The following is a 24,043-nucleotide window of genomic DNA, read 5'->3' on the forward strand; positions in this document are numbered from 1 at the left end:
GTTACTCCTCTTCATGTTATCCAACATGAATCTTAGGCCTTCTTCAGATTTTTTTTATCCTTTTTTGTATTTGTTCTTCTATCTTAGTAGTGTTGAGATATTTATCTTCTAGCTCACTAGTTCTGGCTTCTATCTCTTCAATTCTACTCCTTTGCCCTTTCAGTGTATTTGTTGATTTTTTATATTCTATTATTAATCATTTGGACCTCTTTCTGTAGGTTTTGAATTGTTTCCAATGCTGTATCTATCTTATTTGATCCTGTATCACTTTCCTGACTTCTCCCTTATTTTCTCAACTCCATTATACAGTGTTTTGGAACATTTTATAATCATTTTTCTGAATTCCTTCTCAGACATTTCCAAAGCCTGACCATCTTCCAGTATGAAGTGTGGGTCTACTTCCAGCTCATTTGCCTCAGTCACTTTATCTCATTTCTGGACATGTGCAGATTTGGTCATTTGTTTCTGTTTTGGGGCATATTCAGGGGTTGTCTGTGGCCTTAAAACTTAGATGGATATGTATTTGGTATTTTTTATGCTTCCTGATTGCCTCCAGGTATATGTGATCATGAAATGGGCTTCCCTTTTCACTCTTCTTCTTGAGAAATTTCAAAATGCCACTGTTGGTTGTTTTGATGTAGTTTAGGACTTAATTTTCAGCCTATTTCCTTTTTTTGTCTGCTTGTTCCACTCCACAATCCCCGTTCAGGCCTTTTTTTCTAGTTATAAACAGTTCAAGGCTGGTCGTGGCCATTTGGTTTTAATTGGAAACGGTCTCTTTAAATTTCGAGGAGATCTGTGCACAAGCGTAGTAGAATCCTCCGAGGGTGGGGCTGCAATGGCCACTAGCTCAGGCACCCCTATAGTCACCAGAATGGAGGTGCTCAGACAGCAAGGGACCATTGAACAGATACCAAAAGTAAAGAATGTCCACACCTTTATATCCGTGGTTTTACCAGGTGTCCGTGGCCACTCCAGTCCTTCCCCCGCTTGGTCTCACTCAAGATGGCGGCTCCTGGAGCAGCCATTTGTCCCAAACCAGAAAGCAATGAATCTCTTGCTTCTGCCACAAATTCCCCCAGCTGTAAGCCTTCCTACCTATAAATATTCCTTTACATGTGATTCAGAGTTCTGGGACCCTCCCCTGTACCTGCTTGGTTGGGTATTCTGTGTTGTTTGTGGAGCTCCTTACTGCACTTCCACCTCATCTGCCATCTTGTTTGTTCTCTGGGAATTCGTTTTTATGATATGTTGTGAAGTGTTAACTTTCTTTGGGGTTACCTTGTAGTCTACTAACTTTTCTCTGTGTTTTAGATGCTCCATTGTAACCTGTAATTTACCTGGCATCTCCACAACCTGGGTCTCTGTTGCTACGTTTGTCCCTTCTTTAACGTTGATATACTTTTGGTCTTCAGTTGAGCTCTCCGCTCCTTTGAGTTTGTTGTTGTAGTCTTGTTCTGTTCTGTACTGTGCTGTTGACTGTGTTCCAGGTGGTGTTGCCACACCTGTCAATCTCTGTTTGTTGACTGTTCTTGTTGGTTTTCAGTCCACAAAACTCCCTTTAGGATGTTTTGAGGTGCTGGATTGGTTTTGATAAAATCTCTCAGATTCTGTTTACCCGGGAATGTTTCTATCACACCATCATATTTGATTGATACTTTTTCTGGATAGACGATTCTTGGTTGACAGTTTTTTTCTTGCAGGGCTTTGTATATGTTTCCCCATTGCCTTCTTGCCTTCATGGTTTGTTCTGAATAGTTAGAACTTATTCTAATTTGCTTGCCTTTATAAGTGCTATTTCTCTTCTCCCTGGCTGCTTTTAGTATTCTTTCCTTGTCTTTGATTTTGGAGAGCTTGATTATTATATGTGTTGGAAACTTTCTTTTGGGGTCTATCCTTCCTGGGGTACATTCAGGTTCTTGAATGTTTGTCATCTCATCTTTGAAGATCTTAGGGAAATTTTCTTCCAGAAGCCCTTCAACTCTCTCCTCTGTGGACGTCTCTGATTCTTCGTGTTCTGGAATGCCAATAATTCTTACATTATGCCTCTTCATGTTATCCAGCATGAATCTTTGGCCCTCTTCATTTTGTTTTATCCTTTTAGCTGCTTGCTCTTCTGTCTTAGCAATATTGAGGGATTTGTCTTCCAGATTGCTACTTCTGGATTCCATCTCTTCTAGTCTGCTCCTTTCCCCTTTCAGCTGATTGTCCATTTCTGATATCTTATTACAGTTCATCTGGACATCTTTTTGCAGGTTTTGAATTGTTTCCAATGTTGTGTCAATCCTGTTTGATTGTTCCTGTAGTACTTTCCTTACTTCTTATTTTCCTCGACCCATTTCGGAGCATTTGAATTTGTTTCCATATCATCCTTCTGAATTCACTCTCAGGCATATCCAGAACCCGTTCTTCCTCCTCTATAAAGCCTTTGTTTATCTCCAGCTCATTTGCATCCACTACTCTCTTCTGTTTTTGGACGTGTTTCGATAAGATTTGTTGCCTCTTATTCATTATTTATTATTATTATGATCAGGAGATAGGCTTCCCTTATCACCTGTAATGCATAGCAGGTGTTGTTAGGTCTTGTCTCAGTGATGGAGTATTATGGGGTATGCTTATAGCTTGGCTATATGGCCATGATTGCTGCCTTTTATTAGGTAATGTACAGAGGAAAAGCTCCCACCTCCAGGAAAGATGTGTGATCAAAAGGATGCAGCTGTGGTCAACTGTCCCGTGCTACACCATCAGTGTGTGTACAAATAGAAGCCCTCAGCAGGGGTGAGGGTGACCCCTCTCTCAGGCCCCTCCTCTAGCCACTACCGTATAGGTGGGCAGATAAATATTTGGGAGTTAATGGGAGAAAGATAGACCACTATTTTTGTCTCTGAAGGTCAATTAGTTATCTGCGTGTACTCAGAGCCATTCTCAGGGTGGTTGAGTCCTGTTCTGCTGGGGTTTCATAGATTACTTTGAGTTTGTCTTGCACAGGAAACTCTGGCAGCATAGCAGCTGCGGGTTGCAAGGTCAATAGCTGGAGATTTCAAGCTGCTCCCTGGGAGAAAGGTGAGGTGCCCTGCCCTGGCTCAGACACACCACCTCAGAACCCTGGTCAGGTTGCTTGCGGTAGGAACCCATGATATATTGCACTTGTGCCTGAAGTTCCGGTGTGCAGGTAGATATTGGGGAGTTAATGGGAGAAAGATCGTCCACTATTTTTGTCTCTGAAGGTCAGTTATCTGCGTGTGTACAGTGCAATTCTCGGGATGGTTGAGTCCTGTTATGTTGCAGTTTAACAAATTGACTTGTGTTGATCCTACACTGGCCAGTCTCACAGCTCAGCAGCCATAGATTGCTAGAACAATAGCTGGAAATTCCAAGCTGCTACCTGGGAGAAAGGTGAGGTGTCACGCTCCTGACTCAGATACACAGCATCAGATTTGGGCCCGCTGGTGACGTCATAAGTTGCTGCCCAACTCCCGATCTCTGTACCGTGGGGAAACTGTCCCGCCTGATGTCCGGGGTGAGAAATGAAGCTGGGATGTCTCCTCTTTTTCTTTCTTTTTTTTTTTTTTTTCTGAAAACGCCGCTTTCTGAACCAGGCTGGCTTTAGCCGCTCCCTCTAAACTCTCCCAGGGCGCAGCAGTCGCCAAGGTGGTCCAGCCTCTAGATTCCTAAGATGTCTGTATTTTCCTTAATAGCGTGATTTTTTTTTCACACATGCGAGTTCTGTGGCTTTCTGGATCTTATGGTAGATCCGGAGCTCTGGAGTTCTATGAGCGCTTCCTTCGTGAGATCCCGCTCCCTTCTCACTGGAGCGTACCACCTGGCTGCAGCCCCCAACCACAAGTCCTGAACAGATTTGTTTTGGAAGACACGCAGCCAGAGTTCTCCTTGGAGGCCAAGGTGGCCAAACTTTGTCTTGCATACTTTGGACATATTGTCAGGAAGGACCAGTCGCTGGAGAAGGATACCATGTTTGGTGAGGTGGAGGGTCAGAGAAAAAGGACCCCTCTTTTGGAATGGAATGGCCAAGTGGCAGCAAGATGGACTCAAGCGTGTCAAGAGTAGTGAGGTTGGCCCAGAATCGGGCAGTGTTTCGTTCTGCTGTGCATAAGGTCGCTATGAGTCAGTACTGACTCAATGGCACCTAACAACAACAACAATAAAAGATTGGCAATTCGAACACACTCAGAGGTGTGTCACAAGACAGTTCTGGTGATTTGCTTCAGAAGGGTCTCAACCTAGAAAAGCCCATGTAACAGTTCTAGTCTGAATACATGGAACTGCCATTAGTTGGAACCAACTCAATGACATTCACATTTTAAAGTACTGTGTTCTGCTGTCTCAGAGGAAGATGTTTATATAAGAAACTCTGTTATTTACAGAGCTGACCCCAAACAAATACTGGAGAGTAAACAATGCTTCCTGTAGGAAGAATCAAGAGAAGATGGAAAGAATACACAGAGTTATTTTACTAAGAAGAATTGGTTGATATTTAAACATTTCAGGAAGAAGCATATGATTAAGAAAGATGGACGAAGTCCAATTGCACTAAAGGCACCAGCAAAAACAGTGCTGTAGGAATTGATGTAATATTAGTTGAAATATTTCAACAAATTGATACGATGCTGGAGGTAGTCATCTGTGCAAAGAAATTTGGAATACAGTTATCTGGCCAGCCAACTGAAAGACATCCATATCTGTGCCTATTCCAAAGAAAGGTTATCCAACAGAATGCGGAAGTTATCAAACAATGTCATTAATATCACATGCAAGTAAAATTTTGCTGTAGAAAATTCAAAAATGGTATCAGAAGTACATCTACGGGAATTTCCAGAAAGTCAAGCTCGATTCAGAAGAGGATGTGGAATGAGGGATATCTCACTGATATCAGATGGATCTTGGCTGAAAGCAGAAAATCGCAAAAATATGTTTGTTGTTGTGAGTCGTCGAGTCAGTTCTGACTAATAGCAACTCTGTATAGAGTTTCTGAAAGTGACTGGTGGGTTTGAACTACTGATCATTCAGTTAGCATGGTTAGCAGTCCAGTACTTATCCTTCAACACCATACCAGTGGTTTTATTGACTATGCAAAGGCATTTGATTGTGCAGGTCATTTTAAAGAATGGGAATTCTAGAACACTTAATTCTTATGTGGCACCTGTACAGAGACCAAGAGGCAGTCATTTGCAAAGAACAGTGGGATGTTGAATGATTTAAAATCATGAAAGGTGTACATCAGGGTTGTATTCTTTCACCATACTTAGTCTGTATGCTGAGCAAATGTTCCAAAAAGCTGGGTTATATGGAGAAACATAGGGCATCAGGATTAGAGGAAGGCTCATTAACAACCTGTGATATGTAGATGGCAAGACCCTGCATGCTGAAAGTGAAGAGGATTTGATGAACATCAAAGTTAATACAGTCTTCAGTATGGATTACACCTCAACATAAAGAGAACAGAATTCTCACAGCTGGGCCAATAATAACATCATGATAAATGGAGAAAAGATCAAAGTTGTCAAGAATTTCCTTTTACTTAGATCCACAATCAATGCCCATGGAAGCATCAGTCAGGAAATCAAACAATGTATTGGACAAACCTGCTAGCAAAAGATCCCTTTCAATATTAATAGGCAAAGCTGTCAATTGAAGACTAAGATGTACCTGACTCAAGCCATAGTTTTTCAGTTGCCTCAAATGCACGTGAAAACAGGACAGTGAATAAGGAAAATGGAAGAAGAATGGATGCCTTTTAATTATAGACTTGGAGAAGAATACTGAATATGTCATGGATTGCCAGAAGAACTAACAAATCTGTGTTGGAAGAAATACAGTCAGAATGCTCCTTAGACGTGAGGATGGTTAGAGTTTGTCTGAGGTACTTTGGGCATGTTTTCAGGGGACCAGTTCCTGGAGAAGAACATGATGCTTGGTCAGGGATAAAGAGGAAGACCCTCAAGTAGATAGATTGACACAAATAATGGTCTCAAACATAGGAGCAATTGTGAGAATGCGGTGACATCAGGCAGAGCTTCTGAGTGGGAACTGACTCAACATCGGGCACTACTCTGAGTGGGAACTGACTCAACAAGACCTGGCAACAATGGAGTGAGTGAGCCATCCCTCTCCATTGATTGTGTGCTTCTTGAGGAAAGAGTGTGTCCTTGCTTCTTTGTTACCCCTAGTGGTTATAGTCCTGGTGTGGCACTGTGGGTTAATGTGCCAGACTGCAAAGCCATTTGAACTGCAAGGTTTGCGGTTCAAGCTCACCAGCTGCTCCTCAGAAACCCTATACAGGGTTGCTATGGGTAGGAACCGACTTGACGGCACATAACAACAACAGGTGGTTATCTAAGGTTCCTTGGGTGGTATAAAGGGTTAAATGCTGAAAGGTTAGCGATTTGAACCCATCCAGAGGCATCTCAGAAGACAGGCCTGTGGAACAGAGCTATCTTGCACACATGGGGTGGTCATGAGTTGGAACCAACACGATAGCAGCTAACAACAACAGCAACAGTGCTGTCATGTACCACTTAATACCATTTGTCAAAATAGAATTTGTTAAGATAGACTATTTTTTGCTGTGTATATTTTCACAAGAAAATAAAACAAAATTTCAACATTCAACCCAGTAGATGTTATCTGTAACTTCCGAGGGCACTCCCAGCCAGGGTGTATCCAAATTTCCTATTTAAATAATAACATTTTCTTTCCCTGACTACAAAATATGTATTGATGCAAAAGCTTTGGGAAATACAAAAACACAAAAGGGGAAAAGAGCTTCTCTAGAAACCTCCTATTCAGAAATAAGCATTATTAACCCTTTTTTCTGGGCTTAGGCAGTATATAAAATTCTGTTTTTCTAATAAGGGAGCCCATGTTATTATCTTGCTATCATTTTGTGAACTTTTCCAGCTAATATATCAAAAACAAACAAGCAGCCAACTGTGGGTCAGATAACAATTTCTGCAAGAGAAGAAAAGAAAACAAAACACTTGAGCATTTTATTGGTGGTTTGTGAAGAGGTTTTAGGGATTTGGGCAATGTATTCTTATTTGACTCCCACAGAAGTTTAAACAGGATTCCACAGAAAAGAGAACATAAGGAAAAATAAAAAAGCAGATGACATATATTTAAAATTGTGTCATGAGATGCATATGTGTGTTAGAGGATAAAATGCCATTTATTTTTATTTTATAGAAAGTCAAGTAACAAAAGCTATACAAAAATGAGTATTTCTGTGAATAACGTGTAAAAAGAATTATTTCCTCAGGAGTGATTATGGCTGTTGGAACTGAATACCTTGAGGGAGAAAGTGTTTGTGAGTGGCCTTGGACTTTTGGGTGGCAAAGAGCTAAGCAGGCAGAGCTAGATTACAAAGGAGAATGCTTAGGTGTGTGACTAACCAAGGATACACTGCTACATGTTAATGAGAATAGACAATATATTTAAGAAGAAGTTCTTCAAGCTATATGGAGAAATTGAAAGCAAAATGATGTGGTAGGAAGCTCTATGTGTCAGTCACTTCACCAAAGCAACAGTTAAACTGGGGAAAGCAATTGGAATCAATGATTTTGGAAGTCTGGAACCTGACCAGGCACTTATAAAAACTTGGGGGAGTGTCTTCCGAACACAAATGCTGCTGATCTTTTCTAAGTGAGGTACATGTACAAACCAGTCAACTTGATAGGAAAGATTCAAAGACCATATCTTGGGCCAGTGTTCCTGGAGTGGCCGGCTGGTGCCTGGGTGAAGAGTGAGGCTCTTATCCACCAAGAATTTGGTGTTGTGTATTTTGGATTTGCTTTGAAGGAATAATCCAGATAGTTGCTTTGGATTTGCCCCTCTCCACAGCAGGGACTACTCCCAGTGTCAGCCACTGGAAGATTTACAAGACCAGGGTTGTTATTAGGTGATGTCAAGGGTTTTAATTCATAATGACTCAATGTGACAGAGTAGAAGTGCCCTATAGGGTTTTCTTGGCTATAATCTTTGTGGAAGCAGATTTCCAGGTCTTTCTCCCATGGAGTGGCTGAGTGGTTTCAGATCAACAACCTTTCAGTTATCAGTGGAGCGTTCAACCATTTGTACTTCCAGGGCTCATTTAAAAAGCCTCCCTGTTTCCTTCCCCTCTTTTTAATGGTAAAATCTATGTCAGGTCACTGGTTGACCACAGAGATAATGAAACAGAAATTTTAGTGATCATTTACAACTAGTAATACGTACTTTGCAAAAGTAGTCTGGAAAAAACCCCACTAAATTCATGGACAATTGCAGTTTTCATCAAGTAACCATAGCTACCCTTGAGTAAAATAATCAGATTTCTACCACATTATAGTACTCAGAATGTCCAGTTCTAACTAGGTGGTTATAAGTTTAATATGTTGATTATAATCTCCAAGGTAACCACTAAGAAACTAACTGAAAGTCCTACAAAAGAGAAAATATGGTAACTAAAGCGGTACAGTATTAAAAGTAAACTAAAAACACACAAAAAAGACAGTAGTGAGTGAATTAAATAATAAAAATGCATATGTGGCATACAAAAAAAATTAATTGGTAAATGTTAGAAGTATGTTCTTCCTTATTAGTAATAATTTGAAATGTAAATGGATGAAAACTCTCCTAAAGTATAGTGGGTTATGTATTGGGCTGCTAACCTCAATGCTGGCCGTTCAAATCCATCAACTGTTCTGCAGGAGAAACATGGGGCTTTCTGCTCCTGTAAGATTTACAGCCTCAGAAATTTTTTATAGGGATAATATGTTGGAACTTACTTAGTGACATGCAGCAGCAGCATTAAAAACATAGATTGGCAGATTGGATGTTAACAAAGACAAACATGATGCATGTTATAGTTGTTAGGTGCCATTGAGTTGGCATCGACTCATAGTGACTTTATGCACAGCAGAACGAAACACTGCCCGATCCTGAGATTACATTATGTACAAAGACATACAGAAGCTGAAAGTGAAAGGATGGAAAAATGATTTTTCATGCAGATAATAACCAAAAGAGAACTTTTTTGCCAGACAAAATACAGAGTCAAAAATGGTTACAAGAGACAAGAGACTTAATAAGTTGATTGATAAAAATTCTAACCAGCAAGAAAATACAACAGTTATAGACATAGATGCAACAACTGAGCCTCAAAATAATGAAACAAAAATTGACAGAATTCCAAAGTAAAATAGTTCTACATATATGCATGTAGTGTAGTGGTTACGAGTCGGGCTGCCAACTGCAAGGTCAACAGTTTGAAACTGCCAGTGGTTCCGCAGAGAACAATGAGGTGTTCTGCTCCTGTAAAGATATACAGCCTCAGAAAATCTGTACAAGGTTGCTATGAATTGGAACCAACTCCACAGTACTTAGCAACAACATATATATAATAATTGGAGACTTAGTTACTGGAAAAATTTCTTAGTCCCTTGCTGCTAACACACCAATACTCAGAGACAGGACTCAGCAAAGAGGAAAGGAGGACAAGAATCCCTGGTAGCATAGTGCATTATGAGCTAGGCTGCTAATCGCAAGGTCAGCAGTTCAAATCTACCAACCGCTCTGTGGAAGAAAAATGAGGCTTTCTGTCTCATAAAGATTGAGAGCCTATACAGGGTCACTATCGATACAGAATCACTATGAATCAGAAGCAACTCTATGGCACACAACCACTACCACCACCATATACAGGAGGACAGGGGAGTGGGAATCTCCCAGAGTTGCCTCCCCAGCTGGAGGGTACTTTTTAAAGGAGAAGAAAATTAAGATCACAGAACTTGTGACCAGGCATTGCTATAGTATTTTCTATTCCATTGCTTAGGGTGATCATGTCAGTAGTTAGAATGGTTGGGTCCCAAATGTAGTGACTGTTTCAATGGTGTCTGTTTATTGAGAGTTGCCCTCCAACCCCTTGTTTGGGCCACAAGTTCTGCTTTGGAGATTGAAAAAGAGTGACGGATTATGGAATGTAGCTAGGAAGGGAGTTCAGTTTTAACGCTAAGCACTGTTTTAGTAACACTGACAGGCAGAAGAGGGTGGAAAAATACTCCCGTTTTCATGCCCAAAGTGGAACCACTCTAGACAATCTCTGAGAGGTCCCACTAGGACTGAGTCCCATTGCCCCATCATCACCTGTTCATTTGCATATTTTTTATTGGTTCTTTCTCTTCTCTGTCTGTTTTCTGTTTCCTCTGGGTGCTGCCAGGGTTCATGTCCCTAATAAATTACTTCCATTTAAATCCGCATTTCCAAGTTCATTTCTGGGGAAATCCAACAGGAATATTACCGAGAACCAAATTGCCTTGGAGTCAACTCTCATTCTTGGTGACCCCATGTTGCAGAGACATATTCTTTAGGGTTTTCAATGGTGGTGAGCTCTTGAAAGCAGATCACCAGGACTTTATTCATAGGTGCCTCTTGTTGTTGTTGTTGTGTGCCGTGGAGTCAGTTCCGACTCATAGCAACCCTACACAGGGTTTCCGAGGCTGTAAATCTTTACGGGAGCAGACCACCTCATCTTTCTCCCGTGGAACCGCTGGTAGTTTTGAACTGCTGACCTTGCAGCTCGCAGCCCCATTCGTAACCACTACGCTACCAGAGCTCCTTAGGTGCCTCTAGGTGGATTCAAACAGCCTAACTTTTGGTTAGAAGCAGAGCACTTGACCATTCAAACATATGAGGTTGAGTTTACACAAAAAAGAAAAATTGTATTGAACTTTCCGACTGCCATTCACTGTAGGCTTCATTCCCCTGAAAGAGGTGGGGTGATGTCACCAGATCCTAACTGAGTATGAAGAAATCGGAAAGCAGTGACAAGATGGAAATCAGAGGAGATTGTGCCGTTTACAAAGTAACAGTATGTCAGACTAAATAGTGAAGAGTAAGGAAGTCAGATTGTAAGAAACGCCATATAGAGATTTGAATTAGTTTGAACAGAAAGATCTGTGACGAGAAAGGGAACAAGAACACTAATGGAATAGTTCAAAAGGAACTCTTTGCCATGCAGCTGTAATATATGACTTGAGGTAATAAATCAGTCAGAAGTTTCTTGTACTTCCCCTAACCTCCGTGACCAAAGGCGTCTTGTGATCTACAAGGAACTGCAATTCAGATCAACAAAAGTTCACAAATGAATCAAGAATAGAATCTTTTGTGCAGAGTAGGAACAAACATCTCAGATAAATCTTTCAACTCAAAATATTTTGTGGGACACCTTTTTATTCATATGATTTTACAGATCGTTTTCCTCCCCATCTTGCCTTGCAATTAAACCATGGAGATGCCATTGTTCAGAATTTTCTGGATGTCTTTGTGAGGATTTTAAAGTCATGGATTGGAAATATGGAAAATAGCATTTTTCCAAGGACAATCTTAACCAGTAGGCACAATGAATGACTCTGTAAATTGAGCACTTTAACTGTGGAATCAAACTATACACTGGATGTGACAAATATCCACAGACACAGATGTTGAATAAATACTGAAATAATAAATTCAAGTAGAAAACTATGTATGCCCAATGTCATTTTTTGCTATATAGATAGAGTCTAGTCCAAGGACATATCACTAACTTCTGAATTGATGCCATGGCAAATTTTTTATTTATAGTGATGCCCAAATGCTAATCTTTGAGGTATATAATTTTATTGAAACTTTAAAAGTGTATTTAAAACGAAATACCAAACACGTGTATTACTAAGTGTCTGGGTGGTACAAAAGGTTAATGTGTTTGGCTGCTAACCAGAAGGTTTCAGTACACTCAGAGGTGCCTTGAAAGAAAGAACTGACCATCTGTTATGAGAAACCAGTCAATGAAAGGCCTGTGGAACACAGTTTCACTTGGACACACATGGGATTATCATACATCACAATCAACTTGATGGCAACTGGTTACTAGTATCTCTCATGGTCATAATTTTCTCATTGAATTTTCAGTTCTCAGTATTTCTTCATCATCTGTATCTGGATATTTATGTCATATCTCTATTTGTGTATTGTATATTTACCAGGGTAGAACTTGCTAGACTCTGAGGTGAAGGGGTTGGGGAAGGAAGAGAAGCATTAAAAGAAATAAAGACAAAAGGCTTCCTCAACAGGGTCCCAGCCAGGAGTCTCTTTTAAACGCCTGTCTTTCTATTGTTGTTGTTAAGTGCCTTCAAGTCAGTTCTGACCCATAGTGACCCTGTATAGGGTTTCCGAGGAGCAGCTGGTGAGCTTGAACCGCTGACCTTGCAGTTCAAACAACTTTGCAGTCTGGTGCATTAACCCACAGCACTAAATCATGGGCTCATTAAAATAAAATGGGAGGGATCAACAGGAGATGACAGGAGCAGGAAGTGACCTGGTATTGATTTTCCAAACGATGTATATACATGGCGGATATTGGGAGTGAACTCTGATGTGGCCTGTTCTTAATTCTGTCATAGTTGACATATAATACCTACGGGTTTTTAGATGATTAATGAAAGCGTGTTTTAAAACAGTTATTAAAGTGTTTGAATTACTGACAGATGTTTATATTGCTTGTGACCCTATTCATGTCAGGAGTAGCTGTGTACTGCCAAATACCACTTCTTCCAAAAGCCGTGAACCCTGAACTAGAATGCATCCAGGGAAAAGTGAGTTTTCAAGTACAAGCTATCAAAAGTCCAGATCTAGGTTTCAAAGAAATCAGGGTATTTTCTTATTGAAACGTTATAGACTTGATAGTGTGAGATGAGAGGGAAAGTGGGTTGCACTCAGAGGGAGAAACACCAACTAACTCGACATTTAGTTCACAGGTAGGATCTTCTGCCTTCTTGTTCTTGCCTTTTCTTATATCTTAAGTCCTGAAATAACTCCATTTTAAAACAATTGTTTTTGCTAAATACTGTGGAGTCAGTTCCGACTCATAGTGACCCTGCACAGGGTTTCTGAGGCTGCAAATCTTTACGGGAGCAGAAAATCTCATCTTTCTCCCGTGGAACAGCTGGGTAGTTTCGAACTGCCAACCTTGATGTTAGCAGCCCAATTCGTAACCACTACACTGCCACAGTCCTCTTACAAGATTCATTAGAATTTAAGCTGGAAAATGAAATGCAAAATCTACACTGATTTTACAATCATGGCCAGAAAATTGAGTTTTAAATTCCATCTTGAGACTTGGTAAGTCAATTTAACAATCAGTGACCAGGACCCAGCTTCTGGCTTAATCTAAGACTCAGTGCTGGCTTTCAGGGGTCACCTGGCTCAGCAGGCTCCTTCAGTGTCCAACTGGGTTAGAAAACCTGTCTACTGTGTCAAGGAGCATAGAGTGATAGAAAGAACCAGATGCTAGGGCCACATTCTCATCCTGATTCTGCCTCTTCACATGAGATCCTGAGGACTTCCCTCCCTGAACACCTACTCTCATGTTCCCTGGTTCACCAAGCCACAGAGGATAAAAATACAGCATCCAGGAGAGCAAAAAGTATAGAGGCTTCTTGGTGTGGCCCAGAGTTAGCTCTCTTACGGGGATACATTAGCTGATAAGATTTGACCTGAGAAGGTGAATGAACACTCTGAGGTATGCACTCCTTAGGAAAATCAACTGAACGCGATCAAAAGGATAACATTTACCCAGGGATAGATCCCACCGGAAGGCAGGAAAACATTGGAAAGAAGGCCAAGTGGAAAGGGACTCAAAGGAAATGGGAAGAGTACTGTTACTTTGAAGGGATTATAGGAAACAAAATGCGTGTGAATTGATGAATGGAAAATCAATTTGCTCAACTCAAATCACAATAAAAAGTTTTTAAAAAATGGAACTGGGTTGCTGATGAGATTATTGGTGTGTGTGGAGGAAGTTACGCTTCATTTGCCCCTCTACATTTTCTATAGTGAATGTGTGTTACTGTTACAAGATGAAGAATGTATGAGCAGGAAAGAAAAAAGTTAACATTGGAGTAAAACAAAAGGAACGTAGGTGTCCTTTGGTTCTTGGGAGCATGAGGAAGTGCCCAGAGGGCCAAGCATGTGTCTCATTAACTCGGGTGGATCTCTGGTTCATTCCCACCATCAGTATCCGGACAGATGTGCTTGCCAGTAAGAGGTACCTGATCTCCAATCAAACATTAGCGGGGGAGGGGCCATTGTTCACTGGACGGCTGAGGTTTTGTGTGTTCCTTCGGAAAAAGGGCCCCATCAAAGCTTATCTTGAATGTTTATATTGGCTAGAGAATCTGGCATGTGGTTGGTATATTCAGGTATATTCGTGTTCTTTTCCAGCTCGTCCATGCATCGTAGGGGAGTGGAGCCCCTGGAGCGGTTGTGCGGAGCAGTGCAAGCCCACCGCCAGGGTGCGGAGGCGCAGCGTGCGGCAGGAGCCTCAGAACGGTGGGGCGCCCTGCCCGCCCCTGGAAGAGAGAGCCGGCTGCCTGGAGTACTCAACGCTGCAGGGCCAGGACTGCGGGCATGCTTTCGGTACGCTGTTGGCACGTTTCCACCTGACTTATCTCTGATGACTTTCTGACACACTATCCCATAAAAGGCCATGTGCGGTAGAGGGAAAGTTCCATGCGCTACAGGGAGTGGGCTAGGCAGGTCTGCTCAAGGGAGATAGAAAGTTCAGGAAATGCTGAATGAATGAATGAACTGCCAGCTGCACAAATGTTTCCCTTCCCGGCTGCCCTCATTGTGTTTTCTAACCTGATGCCAGTGTGCACAGATGAGCTGATGGAGGCTGAGTTGATTGTGGTGTTCCTGGAACACAACTCATCAGTCTGACAATACAGAACTGAGGTAGTGTGATGATACACAGAACAGTGTTGAGCAGTAAAGCTAGCGCTTAGGAGCTCTGGTTACAAAAGTGCTTGGCTGCTAACAAAAAGGTAGGCAGTGAGAACCCACCCCCAGGCTCTGCAGGGGAAAACCTAGCATCCTGCTCCTGTGAAGATCACAGCCTAAAAAAACCTAGGGCACAGTTCTATTCTCGTATATGGAGTCACTGGGGTGGCGCTGTAGGGCCATCACTGGACTGCTAACCACAAGGTTGGCAGTTCAAACCCAATAGCCGCTTCTCAGAAACCCTATACAGGGTCACATGAGTCAGAAACCACTCAACAGCACTTACCAGCAACATACAAGGGAGCTTCAAAAAATTCATGGAAAAAATTCCACTATCTTTTAATACCATTTTTCCATGAACTTTTTTGAGGTCCCCTCATACATATTTTTAAGGACCGCTGAGTCAGTTTCAATTCATAGCGTCCCTGTATAGGGTTTCTGAGGCTTTAAACCTTTTCAGGAACAGAAAGCCTCATCTTTCTCCTGCAGAGTCATTGGAGGGCTCACACTGTGGAACCTGTCATTAGCAGTCCAGTGCTTATAGCATGGAGTCACTGCGCTTCCCCCAACCTCATATGTGTTGTTGTTGTGACATCCAGTTGGTTCCAACTCATAGCAATCCTGCATAGGGTTTCCAAGGAGTGACTGGTGGTTTTGAACCTCCAACATTATGGTTAGCAGTCCACTGTTTATCTTACAGCATCACACGAGCACCCCTATATATACATACACTCTGGTAGCATAGTGGTGACGAATCGAGCTGCGAATCTTAAGGTCAGCGGTTCGTAACTACCAGCCGCTCTGCGGGAGAAAGATGAGGCTTTCTACTCCCGTAAAGATTTATAACCTCGGAAACCCTGTACAAGGTCGCTATGGGTCAGAACCGACTCAATGGCACTTAACAACAACAACAACAACTTCTTTGTTTTATGAGGGGGCTTCAAAAACCTCATGGAAAAATTGTATTTTAATATCATTTTAAATATATATATGGGACACTCAAAAAGTTCATGGAAAAATTCCGTGATCTTTCTACTCCTTTCTCCGCTTCATACGTTTTCTGCTATTAATACATATTGCTGCTAGCTGCCATTGAGTTGGCTGTAGTAGAATGTAGTAGAAAAACTCTAAATTATTCCACAAAGATAAAATGACTCTGTTAAAATGCCTTCCTGTCTCCTAAAAATCTCGGGTGGGCATGATTTGATCCGATCTGTGTTTAGAAAGTCACTTTTAGTGTCAATGTGCTCATGGAGCCAGGGCCATCCTAAACTCACAATTAAATCAGCAAAAAGGCCATTGTGGATGTGCTGATCTGGATGGAGGCAGATAGGGCAAAACGCTGACTTCTTTAGACGTTGTTGCTGTTCAGTGCCATTGAGTCAGTTCCAACTCATAACGACCCTGTCTAGGGTCTCCAAGGAGCGGCTGGTGAGTTTGAACTGCCGACCTTGTGGTACAAACTGGCCTTTTGGTCCAGTGCTTTCTTCATACCAGGACTTCTCTAGATAACAAAGATCATCTATTTTTCATAGAAGCCAGTGCAGGCCACAAGACCATCATCAAGCCATTGTATTCATTCATTCTTCCCAGGCTGGCTGGGAGTTACAGGGATGAGAAAAGTTGACATGGAATCTGCTACCAGGTATGTTATAGTCTAGTGGGAAGGCAGGATATTCTTTACATGTTGTTGTGAAGTGCCTTCGAGTTGGTTCTGACTCATAGTGACCCTGCATAGGGTTTCTGAGGAGCAGCTGGTAAGTTTGAACCACCAGTCTTGCAGTTCAAACCATTATGAGCCAGTGCTTATCCTACAGCACCCCACTGGGGCTAATACCAGGAAATTACTCCCAGAAAATTCTAGCTATGGTGCTTGGACAGCTGGTAACAAGCAATCAGGAGGTGCTCAGAGCTTTGAGCAGTATGAAAAGGTGATTCCTTCTGGTCTTGAGGGAGAATGAAGGGGGTGGAGAAGGGGAAGTGTAGGACTGTTCAGGCAGAGGGACCAGCAAGATCAGCTTGAGAGACAGGAGCCAGTCTCCATTGAGAAGCTGCAAGAATCGTGTGTTGGCGGCACAGGGAAGGAGGCTGACAGTGAGAGGGAAAGCTGGAGGAGGTTTGGGGGGGCTGGTTGTACCAGGCCTCAGAAGGCCTCATCAGGATTCTGGTCTTTATCTTAAAAGCACTGAAAAGTCATAGGAGTGTTTCCTTCAGGGGTGTTGTGTTCAGATTTGTGCTGTGAGAAGATCATTCTGTCAGTGGAGTGGTGAACAGAGGAGCCAGGGGAAGGCCTCTGATTGATCCAGCCACATGAGGCTCATAGGGAAATAATTTAGTGGTTTGAAAGTGGTTACTATGGAAAATGATCATAGAGCCGAAACCCGTTCAGTGCGTGCACTGTGCTGAAACACTACAGAAAAGGCCCAGGGAGGAAGTCACTTTATGACATTATTGATTTTTTTTTATTTTTTTTTTATGGTGCTTAAAACATATTATTTTAATCAATTTATCAATTTATCAGTGAGAGCAACTGCTCTGCTCTGGTGCAGCACTGGGCCTCTAGAAAGTGTTTCTTAAGCAAATTCGACTCCTCAGAGCTGCGCTAGGTGGACGCAGACTCCTCCCAGCAAGGAGTTTCTTTATGGGAGACCACTGAAGTCTAGGATTGGGGACAGGAAGGGACAGTAAAGGGGATACTGTAGACCATGACCAAGGGGCATAATGGTCATCAGCACCAGGGACAGTTATGGTTCTAGACAAGTCTGACCCTTTGGGCTGTGTTCTCTGCTTAGACCTGTCCACTCTTTCAAATGCCCTCCTGTTTCCAAATTATAGCCGTCTCCACTGCTCCCGGGAGTCCTGGTGTGGCATGGTAGGATAAACATTGGACTGCTAACCACTAGGTTGGCGGTCCAAACCCATCAGTCACTCCTCAGAAACCCTATACAGCAGGGTCGTTGTGAGTCGGAACCAACTTGGCAGCACACTTAACAACAATAACCACTGCTCGTACCAAACTCCATTAAGAGGATTTTAAGAAGCAGGCACTTCTTACCTGACTCCCCATGAGGTGTTGATGACCGGTTGAACACGAGCAGGAGATACCAATACTTAATGACATCTTCTCTAATAACATAAAGTCTCTTGTTTGAAGATAGAGGGAAATCTCTGCATGAGGAGGGATTGCTGAGCCCTGGTCCCCAAACTCACCGTCCCTCTGGGAATGTCTTGTTAAAGATTACTCTTATCACTAGCTGTTAACATAAAACTGCTCCAGTATTCTAGTTTTGCTGTTGTTGTTGTTAAGTACTATCGAGTTAGTTCCAACACCATTTAATTGAGGTTCCCTAGGATTCTGATACCCTCTGCTGGAGCCCAAGCATGGATACAAAATTCTTCCCTCTATCCCATTTAAATGGCACTTTACTGGGGGCACAGTACTAACAGAAAGGTTGGCAGTTCAAGCCCACCAGTCCCTCTGTGGGAGACAGATAAGGCAGTCTGCGTCCCTAAAGATGACAACATTGGAGACTGTGTGGGGTAGTTCTACTCTGTCCTGCAAGGCTTGCTAGGAGTTGGAATCGACTCGACGGCAATGGATTTGGTGAGACCAATGAAGGAAGCATGACTCCTGAAGTTTTTAAAAAATCTTATTGATCAAGTTGTTGTTGTTAGGTTCCATGGAGTCGGTAGCAACCCATAGTGACCTTATGCACAGCAGAACGAAACACTGTCTGGGCCAACCTCACTACTGTTGCCAACCTTGAGTCCATCAATGCTGCCACTTGGCCAGTCCATCTCATTGGGGTCTTTCTTTTTTTCTCTGACCCTCCACCTTACCAAACAGGATATCCTTCTCCAGCGACTGGTCCCTCCTGACAGTTTGTCCAAAGTATGAGAGACAAAGTTTGGCCTTCTTGGCCTCCATGGAGCGCTCTGGCTACACTTCTTCCAGAATAGATCTGTTCGTTCTTTTGGCAGCACTTGGCACTTTCAATATTCTCCTCCAACATTATAACTCAAAAGCATCAATTCTTCTCTGGTCTTCCTTATTCACTGTCCAGCTTTCCCATGCATATGAGGTTATTGAAAATACCATGGCTTGGGTCAGGTGCACCTTAGTCCTCAAGCTGACATCTTTGCTCTTCAACACTTTAAAAAGGTCTTGTGCAGCATATTTGCCTAATGAAATATGTTATTTGATTTCTTGACTGCTGCTTCCATAAGTGTTGATAGTTGATCCAAGAAGAATGAAGTCCTTGACAACTTTAATCTTTTCTCCATTGGTAAGAATGTTGTTTATTGGTCCAGTGGTGAGGATTTGTGTTTTCTTTACATTGAGATGCAATCCATACTGAATGTGGTCTGTCTTTGATCTTCATCAGTAAATATTTTAAGTCCTCTTCACTTTCAGCAAGGAAGGTTGTATCATCTGCATAATGCAGGTTGTTAATGAGTCTTCCTCCAATCCTGATGCCACGTTTTTCATATAATCCAGCTTCTCAGATTATTTGCTCATCATACAGGTTGAATAAGTATTGAATAAGGTTGAGTAAGTATTGATCAAGTAGCTACTGTATATATACTTTTTGTTTCATTTAATCCCTATCATGATGATATTTAAAAATAGATACACAAATTTTTAAAACCATATTATTGCTGTATATTACTGACCATTGTTTATTTGCATTTTCCTCCTAAAAGGAAATCAATATGCATTCCAAACTTTATGCTTCCAAGCCAATGTTACTCATCAAATTTTCGTAGTCACAGACCAGTGATTGTAAGGCAGCTTTTGTGACACCCCATTGTGTTAGAGGGCGTTATGAAATTCTCAAAGGAAATTTAATTTACTTTAATCTTCAAAGTGAATATGTGCCGTGTGGAAGTTCTTATAAAACCAGACAATGGTGTGCTGATAGAATGCCAGAAGTTGCAAATAGCTTGTTAATAAATTTGACTGTAGCTGCCAGGAAGGGGAAAGAAAGGAAAGCCAACTTTATTAGGAGCTTTTGTCCTGGACACAGGCTGCGAGCTGCCAGTGTCAGATTACCCAATAAGAAAGGTAAACATCAGCCTGCTTGTGTTTACGTACTAATTTTTAGTGAACAATTTTAGAGTTTTTCACCACATCAGAGATTCTTTCTGCTTCTAGATAGGGGTGGCATCGGTCTCTCCTAACCCCACAACATCTTTCTACAAAACAAAGCCACTTTCAAATTTACAGTCCTTGATAGGGACAGAGTACACAGTAAACAAAATAAGCACAGGCTTAATTGTGCTTATTAGTAATGTGTAGAGACATTGTTGTGAAATCTGACCCAAAATTGTTATGCAACGGTTCCCTCCAGATTAGTAAGTAAACACAAGTAAGCCCTTGCTTACTGAGTAATCTGCTCTTGTGTGCTTCCCCTCAAAAGCAGAAATGGAACTGAGACAAAATAATTTCTAAGTTGTTTACCATTTTTCTGTAAAGAAAATTTAAGTTGTGAGGAAGATAATATAGAGCGCTGGTTCGGAGACCTCAGACAAGCTGGCACCTGGTCTGATTTACTGAAAACTCTTGAAAGGCACAGAAGCCCTCTCAGGAGGTTATGTTAGTAAACCAAACAGTATGTGGGGTTGGGTGGAATGGAGGAGACAAGCTTCAGAGTTTCGGATTTGTTTAAATGATGCACCATACCCACAAAGACTTGAAACAGAACATGGATCCAAACCAGTTGTGAAGTCAGCTTTGACTTGGGGCAGTCCCACGTGTGTGTGTGTGTGTGTGTGTGTGTGTGTGTGTCAGAGTAGAACTGTGAACTAGCCTGTTACCGGGAGTGCTAATCACAAATCTGCCCTACAAGGCATGGCTTTTGCCTTCTACAGATTAAGAATAGCCACGAAAGGCAGAGTTTCCAAACAAGCAAAGGTTTATTATAGAAAACAGGCTTGAAAGTGAAGACCAGGAGGGCTTAATGCAATGCTTAGCTCCCACCTTCCCAATAAAGAATTTATTGTTATTGTTAATTGCTGTCAAGTCAGTCCAGACCTATAGCGACCCTGTATAGGGTTTCTGAGGAGCGGCTGGTGAGCTTGAATCACCAACCTTGAGGTTTAAACCAACTTTGCAGTCCAGTACATTAACCCACAATGCCACACCAGGACTCCAACAAAGAGTTTGCTGGGCTTTAAAAAGTTTTAGGTGGAGAAAGGCATCATGCTTATTCATAGGGATAGGCAAGGATTTTTAGGAGGTCGCCCATTTAAGAGAGAAGCTATGCTAATTGGGTATGTGCACAGCATTTCTTCAAGATAGATTCCACTGCAAAGGCCTCTGGTAGAAGCAGAAAAAACTTATTATGGGAGGTGGTTCTTCATTATTCCAGTTTCAGCCCCTCCCAGAGGCTGGAGTTCTCTTCTGCCCCCAAGGAAAGGCCGTCCTTCAAGGTGGGTAAAACCAGTTAGACTGTACAAGGAAGTAAAATACAGACATTTTATAGTGGTTGGTTTAGAGTAAAACAGACTGTAAAATGGACAAGGTTTTGGAACAAATGCTTTCATCCTCCAAGAGGCTGCATAGGCTCCCTGTCTCAGGGACACTTGGAGAGGTCAAGTAGCAAATGTTGGGGGTTGAGTTACATGACGGTTTCAGCTGGGCCCATCAGAGCTTCTCAGGAGGCTTCTCTGGGGGGCTTGGGGCTACAGTTCTTAGAAATCATCCATCACTGGGAATCTACTCAATGAACATTTACTGAGCACCTACTATATATATTCTAGGCATTGGGCAGGCGCCGGCAATACAGTATACACCTCCTGTCCTTGAGACAAAGTTCTTGCTTTCCTAGTAAATGTTTCCAAGAGGCCCCCAAAGGCTCCCTGACTTAGTAGGTTTTCCAGTGACTGCTTTTTAAAAGCACGTCTTTCTTACTAGGCCTCTGGGTGGGTTCAAACCTCCAACTTTCCAATTAGCAGCCAAGTTTGTTAATCATTTGCACTACTGAAGGACTCCCAAGTCTCGTTGTAACACTAATGATGGTGGGTCTTAAAACCAGAGGCCAAACACTATCAGTGCTCCATGGGAGAAAGGTGGGACTGTCTGTTCTGGAAGATGTGCAGTCTCAGAACTCTAGGGAGCAGGTTCTACTCTGTACTGTAGGGTCATTAGAGTCGGAATCGACTCCACAGCAGTGGTTTTTGTTTAAAAGGTTAGCATATCATCTCTTTAAGGAGCTCTGGTAGTGTAGTGACTACGAATTGGGCTGCCAACCTCAGGTCAGCAATTCGAAACTACCAGCTGTTCCACGTGATGAAAGATGAGGCTTTCTGCTCCCATAGAGATTTTTTTTTTTTTTTAATGTTTTATTGTGAATTGTGTGATAGTTTACATGGGATACCATAGGTTTTACATTCATTCTGTCATATATTATTTGATTGCCATAGTTACAATCCTGTCCATGCATCATCAAACAACCAAAGCATATACCCTGCAAGCCTGCCCCCCGTCCCCTGTCATCAGCACACAACCCCTCTCCCTTTCTGGATCTCAAGTCCCCAGTCTCTCCATCTCTCCGCATCATCCTCTCTATTTCCATATCAAGCATCACAACTTCTCTGGGTAGGGTCCCGCTCTCCGCTCTTCTCCATTGTTGGTCCCAGGGCCTTCCACTCCTAGACTGAAAAGTTAATCACTCCCCTCCTTGCTGTAAAATGTCCACCTTTACATTTCCATCCCTCACAACCAGTCCTGATAACAATTATTCACTATTGCATCACAAGAAACCTATCTGCATTTCATTTCATCAGCCCTTCCTAGACAGGTTGGCTATTACTCACTGGAGACTCTACCTTCCTCCACGCCTTCTGGATCTAGGTTCCCTCTTGAAAGCTTGTAAGCCAGTCACTTCTTGCCTTTGTAGTCCCCCACCACCACCACCATTTTGGGTAGCCAATGTCCAAGTTGCCCATCCCTGTCTACTCTGTGTGTGGAGGAGGTGGGAATGATTCTTGCAGTGAGGATTTGTTTCCTCTTTTGAGCTACTGCATCCATAGGTGTAGGTCATGTTGTTCAAATTGTATCAGATGATGCTTTTTTTCCTCTTCTTTCTTCTTCTAGTTGAGCTCTGATCATCCAGTCATTGAAGTCAGGTCAAGTGGGTATTATATACAAGTGTGGGTGTTCTTGTGCATATGCCCTCTCTTCTTATCAGCTGGACACTTCACTCTCCACGCTAGTCCTCTGTGGCTATGTCACTGACTCTGGGCCCAAGAGTCCCCAGGGATTGCCACACTGCTGGCCAACCAGGTCTTCACCCGGGTTCACAGAAGTCTGTTGAACGCTGTAAGGCTTAGCTCACCGCTTCATTGCTGTTTTTCCTTTACTTTCCGTTATGGGTGACGTGTGTGATTGCCAGTCAGAGCATGTATTCCCATTGTGTCTTAGTCTTGGAAGAGGATTTGCACTGAGGGAACCCGACCACTTGCCTTGATGTCTCCTGGGCAAGCAACTTGCTTGTTCTTGTGGTAACAGTTGGTCTGCCACTATTGTTTTGTATTTTTCCAGTAGGTCTTTCTTTCAAGAAGTATCTTCTGATTTTCTAGCTGCTCCAGGCTTGTCTGCTTGTCCTTTCAAGTGGAAATTTCCCATCTCTGAAGGTCTGGATGTGGTTCAGGTTTCCACCTATAGTCTTATGTATTGCAGAGGTTTCTCAGGAAGCCTCCTTCACTGAGCACATTGTAGCCCCACTTTAGGTATTCCAATCAGTTATAGGCAGAAGACGGCCTTAAAAGATTTCTATAGTGATATTTCTGGCTATTCCTTTCTCTCCCCCTCCAGTGTCTATTTTATAATCTAATACATGGGAAACCAAGATTCAAAAGACAGCCAAGCATCTTAACATTATTCCCCCTCTCCCCCCTTCCAACCATGTCCCAATCTCTGTATCCCAGAGCCCTGTTGTTCCAAGGTTGTGCCTATATCGTTATTTACCTCTGTCCCATTTAGCCCATTCAATCCTTGCCTAATTGTTCTCCCATCTGCTTTGTTCTTCCATTGCCCTCTCCCTTCTTGTATATTGCCCCACTCCCCAGCATCCAAACTATCCTGTGTCTAATCCCTGCCCTGTGCTCCACCTTCCCCTCCCTCCCCTACCCCTACCCCTACGTCCCAGCAACCAGATAATAATCCACTTTAGTGGATTAGTATGGGTTCTTTTACTTAGTCTTTTACAGTAGTGGTCCTATGCAGTATTTC

General features: G+C 42.4%; 1 protein-coding gene across 1 annotated transcript in view; it reads left to right on the forward strand.

Moving 5' to 3' along the window:
- Window positions 1-24,043, forward strand: part of SBSPON (somatomedin B and thrombospondin, type 1 domain containing) — a 72,394-nt gene that overhangs the window by 18,831 nt on the left and 29,520 nt on the right. Inside the window, exon 2 of the mRNA XM_006860015.1 lies at window positions 14,251-14,445. Within this exon, the coding sequence (XP_006860077.1) occupies window positions 14,251-14,445 (195 nt within the window). The remainder of the gene's footprint in view (window positions 1-14,250; window positions 14,446-24,043) is intronic.

Source organism: Chrysochloris asiatica, unplaced genomic scaffold (assembly GCF_000296735.1).
Source record: "Chrysochloris asiatica unplaced genomic scaffold, ChrAsi1.0 scaffold00036, whole genome shotgun sequence".
Taxonomy (NCBI): Eukaryota; Metazoa; Chordata; class Mammalia; order Afrosoricida; family Chrysochloridae; genus Chrysochloris; species Chrysochloris asiatica.